At 35.7% G+C, this 9,347-nt stretch overlaps 1 protein-coding gene across 1 annotated transcript; it reads right to left on the bottom strand.

Moving 5' to 3' along the window:
• Nucleotides 1-5: 5 nt before the first annotated feature.
• Nucleotides 6-1,274, bottom strand: LOC113287456 (metacaspase-9-like). The gene is given in 3 exon segments (XM_026536218.1): nucleotides 6-776; nucleotides 870-1,005; nucleotides 1,008-1,274. Coding segments are annotated over 3 exon segments (861 nt in total). The 5' UTR covers nucleotides 1,218-1,274; the 3' UTR covers nucleotides 6-261.
• Nucleotides 1,275-9,347: the final 8,073 nt, after the last annotated feature.

Below are 9,347 nucleotides of genomic sequence, written 5' to 3' on the forward strand. Positions count from 1 at the left end.
TTCATCCTGAAAAAACATACTAGTGAGGCAACTGTATTCCTGCGTCTTACCTTATTGCTTTTATTGGTTAATTTCTTCCATGAGAAACACAATATGCATTTACTTTTATTTATTTATTGAATTTTAGAAAGTTTTATTCAAGAAGATTGCAGAGGTAGCAATCTATGGGGATAAGCAAGAACAGAAACATGAAAATCATACATCATGAAGTTAGATTTTCATAACAAATTGAAAATCACTATCATGATTGATGTGTATGGGCTAGCTGTTTTTATGATGTTTCTCGCAAGAATGGAGCATTGGCATTTTCAATTCTCTATTGCTGATACTGGTTCCAGACTCCTTTAAAACCGTTTGAAGAGCATTACTGAATGCTCCATAGGCCTTTCCGCCACGGACCATTGGGTTGATATCAGCCGATGTCTCATTTGCTTGACACCCGCTTAGTAGGATCCCGGAATCAGACCTGCCTAAATGGTCAATTTCTGCCTTAGGTAGTTGAAATTTGATGCTCGCTTTCTTGCCGAACACCTCCATCATATGAAGACCAACGTCTGATGATTGAACACCGGAAATTGATGATCAGTGATGTAAGATGGCGTCAAAAGGGATCTCCTTCGGAGTAGGACGAGTAGGAAGTGATTTGGGGTTATCTTCATTAGGACCAATTTGCTCTTTTTCCTTGTCAATCAGTCCACCGCTATGGCATGAGTCGGATAGGATGGTGAAGCTTGATCCTACTGGTAAACGGTTGACAAGTTGTCGAAAATCCACATCTGAATAAACATGTTCAGGTTATATCTTAGTTAGTATTTACAAACATTAGTTCATCATTGTCATTTGTAAACTGACGAACATCACTAAATTACCTGTAATAAGGTTGAAATCAGAAGGAACAATGGCTTCATCCTGTTTAAAACCATGATATGAAGGAATTCTCGTTCCGTGTCCACTGTAATGAAAGAATAATACATCTCCTGGCTCAGCGCGATCAACCATTTTTGATTGAGCATTGCTTTTATGTTCATTCCTGTAGGCATGATCGAAGACCCAGGGGGGTCAGTTAGGAGCTCAATGTTACTTGGTTCGAAACCAAGTTTATTCACAAGTACGTCTTTCATGCTTGATACATCATTTATGCAACCGTGCAACTCATTTCTCGTGTTCGGATAGTTGCATCCGACCAACACAGCCAACCTCTTCTTCCCGTTCTCCATTGTGATTATAGCGTAAAAATTATCTAATATGTCCTCTGTTCTTATAGCTATGTTATGATTTCTTGGTTTGAATATGTCTTGAATTTTCCAATGAACCTTATATATAAGAAAAAAAGAATCGTCCTATTGACTTGTCTTAGAATTAAATTCTCTACAAAATTGCTGTACCATACTATTTATTGGTATAGTCATTACGTACAAGCAATTGAAATTGCAAAACTAAAATTTTAGTTTAAGGCTTTTTCAAGTATTATGGTTTTTTCCCTTTAAAACAAAAAGTTATCTCAGGAGGACAGACAATAGCTTCATAAAAGTTCTTAGGATGTTTGTTAGGTTATAATTCTTGCTTTCAATTCTACATATTGCCCCTTGAGATAGGCAAGACCATTGCTTAAAGCAACTAACTGGTGAAGTTGAGTTGGGAATCGTGGTCCCAGTTTGTTTTTTTTAAGCAAGAAATGTATTGATTAGTTTTCGGTGTTTACAAATTTAGCATCTTCCTGAACTTGACATAGAATCTGCTCAGGAATGGATAATAACCACACTGGTAAGGCAAGAAACTCTAGCTAGCTTTGCCGGTATATCTGCTACTTCATTTTTTTTTCTTACGCACAAAACTACAATGCCAGAAACTATTATTAGCAAAAATAATTTTAATGTCCAAAAGCATGTTTCGAATTCTCCAGTCTATATTGAGTCTTTCCTTGTTCACTGCATCTGCAGCTAGTTGCGAATCCAGCTCAAAGACTACTTTCTCCAGATTCATTTCTTTCGCCCATTTCATTGCTTCCCATAGACCTTTGCATTCCACTTGCTCTAGACTCAAAGTTGCTTCTAGGTAGATACATTTGGACCCTCTGTGAGTACCTGCAAAATCACGAACTATAAGACTAATGCCTCCAGTTTTTAGATCATAATGAAAAGAACCGTCAACATTAATTTTAAATGTATCTACAGTTGGAGGCGACCAGTGCAGATTAGTTCTACACTGTTTTATGACTTGAGGGATCAAACTAGGAGGTGCTTTCTGATGAAGCTCAATCTCTAACTTGCATCTATGAATAATTGCATCAACTGCAACCTTCCAACCCTTGAAAACAGTGTCGCATCTAGTTGTCCAAATGCACCAGGAAACTATTGCTATCTTGCAGATTACATCTTGTGGAACCTGATGAGTTGTCAGCTTATCAAACCAACTGCAAAACCATTCAACAATATTTACATCTAGCTGGATATGAATTCCAAGAACAGCAAACCAGACTGCTCTGGAAGTATTGCAGTGCAGAATCCTATGAGAAGATATCTCTATTATTTGAGCACGTAGTGGACAGCTATGGTCTCCATTCTGAATAACATAAACCAGCTTGTCTCTAGTTTGAAGAATATCTTTAATACACTTCCAAAGAAATTGAGCAATTCTTGGCAGCAAAGAAAGTTTCCACAATTTTTTATAGATTCCTTGCATTCTGTGACTGACAGATTGACCAATATTTTGCTCTTCAAACATCTTTCGATATGCAGATTTCACAGAAAACAAGCCATTTCTTTCAAGGGTCCAAACCAACCTGTCTTCATGCCGCGGATGGATAGAAATATTGAGAATAAGCCTTGATACTGGGGATTCAAAAAGATAGTAGGTAAGATCATAATTCCATCATCCTGAATCTGAGAAGAGTTGATGAACATAAGTATAATTTTGATAATCAGTGGCCCTGATTTAGGTGAAGGTGGTACTGACAAATCTGGAATCCATCCGTAACTCCATATTTGAATTTCGTGGCCATCTCCTATGCTCCAGCAGTTATATTTCTTGATAAATTGTAGTTCTGAGCTCATACTTCTCCAAGACCAAGTTGAGTTTGGATTATCTTTTATATCAAACACCTTTCTATTTGGAAAATATTTGGCTTTAAGATATAATGCACAAACAGAAGTGGTATTAGTGCATAGTCTCCAAGCAGATTTTGCAAGAAGGGCTCTATTGAAGAATTTAAGGTCTCTGAATCCCATACCACCTTCTTCTTTGGGTTTACTAACATGTTTCTAGGAAATTGCAGGCTTGCCTTTATTAGTCTTCTTCTTTCTCCAAAATTTCTGTGTGAAGAGTTTAGACTATTTATAGTGGAATCTGGCAACTTAAAACTTATCATATGGTGTACTGGAAGTGCATTTGTAACATGAGCCGTGCTGTGACGAGGTCACCCTCATGACAAGAACTATAAGGGTGCACCTTTTAGCCCTTGGATATTATCTAATAGATGTACACACATCCCAAGGTAACATTTATAAAATAATTCTTTATTATTTTATTTTTTATATTTCAAGTCCCTATATTTAATTATATTTTCTCTTTAACCCCTTTGGCAAATTAAGATATTGTGCACGGGATCCACTCACACCCTTATAATCACACTATCTCACATTTTTGGTGTCATTTTTCCTATTAAAATCTAAACCGTAACGAATTTGAATCTAATATTTTGTGGATACGTTCCTCCTATAAAGTTCTACATACCTACCAAAAATGAGCACGTTCTGAAATACGAAACCTCACCATCTATCGAACTTAATTTTGACGGTTGAAAATCCATCAGTTTTCAACGGCTAATTTTCAACGTAGTAGATGATAATGTTACATGTCTCGGAATATGCTCATTTTTTGTAGGAACATAGATCTTTGTGAGAGGAACATATGCCCCTAATATGAGTTTAAAGTTCATTGTTATTACAAAAAATTTAAGAAAAATACCGCTCAAAGTGTGAGATAGTGTGATTATAAGGGTGTGAGTGGATCCCCCTCGAGATTAAAAACCTAGTTGAGTTATTTCACTTTTCTTAAAACCTAGATCTCCGTTTTTATTTCTTTCGGATTATGGATTAATATTTTTGATTGATGTTGTTTTTGAAGGATGACTGACTGTTCCTAAACCTAGATATGGGCTTTCCTTATCTAAGTTTTTTCTCTATGTTTTCCAAAAACAAAGGGAGGCAGCTATTTATTGAACACCCATCCGTGGAACCCTGTTGTACTAGATTCTGAATGTGGTGATATTTCGTTTCTTCCAAAATGGAATATGGGGTTGATTGTTCCTTCTCCAAATTAATTTTTACCATAATCACCTTGATAATCATGCTCCAAACAGGATGAGTAGTATAGTCGACGGTGTTTTCTTTCCAACTGCGGATATATCATTTCTGGGGATGGAACTATGCCTGGAGTTTATGGTATGAAAGTGAAAAATTAAGTTTTCAGCGGAAGCCACATACATCATCCCTTATGCGGCAAAGAGTTATTGAACTTAAAGGCTTGGTTGGGGAAGAACTTTTAGAAACACCGACTGCAATTCCTATCATCATGATCCACCTCTATTACCAACTCCAACGCTGCTAATGGGGGGACCGGAAGTGCCAAAGGTACCGTTTCATATAAGACGAAAAAGTTATATTGGATCCTGGCAGTCGGATCACTCAAACGGTACCCATGCTAATTCCGGTCCCCCCATTACCAGTCATGGTCAAATCTTCATCTATTTTTAGAAGAATAAAACCGTCGTCTACGTTTAGTCGTTGGGGAATAATGGCCAAATAGTAAGCTAAGATGTTAATATCATAGGTTTAAATCCCTCGACTTGATGGAGGGGTTAAAGTGCAAATAAAAAATAATATATATAAAAAGAATAATTTTTTAAATAATTTTTTCAAATTTTAAATCATATAAATTTGTGCACATCTATGAGATAATATCCAAAGGCTAAAAGGTGCACCCTTATAGTTTTTGTCATAAGGGTGACCTCGTCACAGCACGACTCTTTGTAACATTCCTAACCATGACAGATCTACCAGCTTCAGAGATATTTATAGAAATCCATCTTGAGAGTCTTATGTCCATTTTTTCTATGAGATTAGAAAATTGAATCTTCTTGTTTCTGCCAATGAAGAAAGGTAGACCCAAGTACTTTTCATCTGTAATACTCAACTGCCTGACTTGAAGAATGCCACTGATAATTTGACCACTTGAAGGACTCGTGTTCTTGCTGAAGTAAACAACTGATTTGTGAAAATTAATTAGTTGTCCAGAGCAAACACTGAAGTCCTCAATAACTTGTATTAACTTGTTAGCTTGAGAAAGATTAGCCTTACAAAACAGTAGGCAATCATCATCAAACAATAAATGATTTATTTTGGGAGCATATCTTGAGATTTTCATACCTGTAAGTTGTTTGGTGTTTTCAAGATGGTACAATTGTCTTGAAAAGGCTTCCATAGCAATGATGAATAAATAAGGTGAAAGTGGATCTCCTTGTCTAACGCCTCTTGTTGGCTTGTAGGAAGAAGATGGTGAACCATTAATCATAATATCAATAGATGTTGTACCAATGCGTTGTTGTATGAGATGGCACAATTTTTCACTGAAACCAAACTGTTTTAGAACCTCAATAAGAAAGAATCACTTTAGCCTGTCAAAATCCTTAGACATGTCCATTTTGAGAGCTAAATGCCCAGTTCTATCTCCTTTATTTTTCATGGCTTTCACAAGTTCTTGAACAAGACAAATTTTCTCTGAAATAAGTCTACCAGGAACATATGCAGACTGCATTGGAGATATGATATCAACCATGTGTTTCTTGAGTCTAAGAGAAATTATTTTGGAGCTTAACTTGTAGATAGTGTTGCAAAGAGCTATAGGCCTAAAGTCTTCTGTTTTATGAGCTCCACTGACTTTAGGAATGAGTGAAATCCTAGTATTATTGATCTTCTTGAGCATATAACCTGAGATAAAAAAAGCCTTAACCATTTTGCAAACATCTTCACTCACTATCTGCCATTGAGTTTGATAAAATCCTGGTGGGAAGCCATGAGGTCCTGGACTTGTCCAAGGTTGCATTGTCATGAGAGCTTCATAAATTACAACATCATCTGGAATCTTTATAAGAGCCTCATTATCTTGCTCATTAATACAAGATGGTATATGCTGGAGAAAATTGAATGGATCAGCTGGATGAGAAGTATAGCTAATTTTCTTGAAGTGTGTGACCAAAACAGATTCCATAGAGTTTCTATCTTGACACCAAGTTCCATCAGAAGCCTGTAAAGAATCAATTCTGTTTCTAGATCTTCTTTGGTTCATTCTTATATGAAAATATTTGGAGTTCTTGTCCATATCATTATAAAAATGGTCTCTGGATTTTTGCATATTTGAACTTGCTTGGATCTCATTGAGACTATCAATTTCAATCTCAAGTTTCTTGACTTCTTCAATGTTACTGCCCTGAAAATATGTAGCTTGGAGTTGTGCCAGATCTTCTTCGAGATGAATGATTCATTCTTGAATGCGACCAAAAGTTGCTTTGCTCCACTTAGAGAGTATATATCTTTTATTAGAAACCTTTTCAGTTAAGAAGAAGGTTGCAGAATATGTAAGATTAGTTTTCTAAGCAGACAAGATTTCATTTTTACAAGTATCATTCTTCAACCAGTGTTCAAAATATTTCCAGCATTTACCTGAGGTACTAGACTTGTTATACAAATTTAAAAAAATAAGAGCATGATCTGAGCCTTTTATAAGAAGGTGGAGGAGTTTAGCATCTGGATAATTAAGGATCCATTCACTGTTAACTAGGGATATATCTAGTCCAGATTTTATTTACCTGTACCATGCGTATTGCTAGTCCATGTAAACATGTTCCTACTATAGCCCATATCATGTAAATCAGAGTCTCTTATACTTTCTATAATGTCAGAAGCAGTGGGTTCAGTATTTGTATTTCTTTCATTAAGATTCATAGTGATGTTTAGGTCACCTAGAAGAACCCAAGGGATTTTGACAGAAGTGCTAAGATTATGAATATATTTCCACTGACTAGGTTGATCATTCTTATAAGGAGTTCCATAGGCACAGGAGAGAAACCATTATCCTCTATTGGGATCATTTTTAACAAGAGCATGAAACATATTAGTAGATGAGTTTAAAATTTCAAGAGAAAACCATCTTTCCAAAGCAAGATAATACCACCATCCTGGCCAACATATGGGACATAACATTTGTTAGGCATTTAGAGAAAACTGGTAAAATTTAAGATTCTATCATCATTAATTTTTGCTTCAGGCAAGAAAATATAATGTCAGGGGAATGAGTTTTGTTTATGGAAGCTAAATACTCCTTTGTGTCTTTGCCCAAAATACCATGGAAATTCCAGATAAGTATTTTCATATGTAGTTGTGAACTAAAAGGGGTTAACTTGATACACAAGTTAATGCTAGAGTGGTGAACGGAGTAATGCAATACGTAGATCAAACAAAACCTTATTAATGACACAATAATAAATGCTGAAAAGAAACTTGAAAGAAAAGAAAATAGAAGAGTTTGTAAGTAAAAGAGAGTATACCAGATTATTAGAGGCCTCATTCATCTCATGGGAATTCTCTCTTGCTCTTTCATTTCCTTCGTCAACAAGATCATGTTCCATATCATCATTTCCATTAGTGGATGGGTGAGTACCAGTATTACTTTAATTCACCCTCACTTTCCTCTTCATTCTGATCTCTTATGGTTCTTTTATTATTCCTTGTTGCATTCTCTTGTTGTTGTTCTTCAATCTTTGATTCTTCTTCTCTCTTTTTCCTACTAGCTTCACAAATTCTCTCTAGCAAAATGTCAATGTCTTCACAAATTTCTACTTCATAAGCAATAGCAAGATCATGTAAATAGTTAATATATTGTTCATTAGTGAACCTTCGAATCATCAAATCATTTGTTGTGTTAAGACATTCCTCTTCATTATGATCCACAATATAGCATTTAGGGCAAAGATTGTGAGGCTGTTTTTCCCAATGAAATCTAATCCAAGTAACACCACCAGCAACAGTATTCCACCAACCTCCCCTATGAAGAGGTTTAGTTAAATCAATTTTTATTCTTGCACTGATAGTATTACCAAAAGTTGGTTTGCAGTCTTCAGGTTTTGTTGAGATATTTTCTCCTAATACTTCAATAGCTCCACCTAGTTGTTTCCATAGCAGGTTCAGCCCTTAAAAAATAAAGTAAAAGTAATAAAAATAAAAAAAAAGTTACATCTGTTACAGGCCCTATGGCCCATGGATATGCATCCCAACCAGGGTAGCTAGGGTTTTCCAAATGTTTGTACATAAAGCATATTATGTTATGTAATACGGTTGTTGCTATCAATACAATCCCTCTTGCCGTTTCTCATATTTTTTGTCTTCTCCTATTTTCCCCTTAAACACGTTATCAGCACGAAGCTATATCGCAGGACTAAATTGGATTGATTGATTTTTTTTACATGGATGATAAACACAAGTTGTTGAAAAAAAAAAGAAAAATGGGGGTTGGATTTACATCAAGGAAGTTATTCAAACATCGTCAAGCTAAGTTGAATTTACGTTCTCCTGTTTTCTATTATAAAAAGGCATCATTGTGTTCTCTTCATTTTTGATGGCATATCCAATATAGTTGTGATTTGATTTGATTTGATTTGTACTGTGTGTACTAATTTGTCTCACAAAATCTGGCCATGTTAATCTGTTGGGTGGGAAATTTGTTCCTGTTCGGTGAAAATCCGAGGAGATGATACGAGGAGAAAGAAAAATCCCTGGTCCAGGTCCTCGGGCCGGTCCACCCGGTCCTGTTCCAGCTGTTGTGTCTTGTTCCAGTTGGTTTTGGGCTGTGCGTGACAAATGTTGTTTTGGTTCTGTGTATATACTGCGGGAACCAAATTCGGAGGTACGTAACTATAATTGAATATTTTTTGGGCTTATTTATCTGTTTTTAGAACATTCCTAGTTATGTTTTTTTCCTTAAGATAAGTCCATATCATATAAATGGTCAACTTAAATTATGATTGTTGATCTCGATCATTAAGAATTTTGGTTTTATTGTTATTTTTTTCTCTTGAATATGATATTGGCTACAGTTGAATGATGTTTTTTTTGTTCAATTGGTTGTACCAACTCGATTCCAATGTATTCATTTGGGGATTAGAAGTACTCGAGCACCATTGTTGGATACTTGATATTTTTTTTCCCAAATTTAAATGTTCCGTGGGATGTAATCTACTTGCTGGCATAGTGAAATATGTGCAGAGGGTCATATGTATCATGAGACAAAGATGT

The sequence above is a fragment of the Papaver somniferum genome, chromosome 6 (assembly GCF_003573695.1).
Source record: "Papaver somniferum cultivar HN1 chromosome 6, ASM357369v1, whole genome shotgun sequence".
Classification (NCBI taxonomy): Eukaryota; Viridiplantae; Streptophyta; class Magnoliopsida; order Ranunculales; family Papaveraceae; genus Papaver; species Papaver somniferum.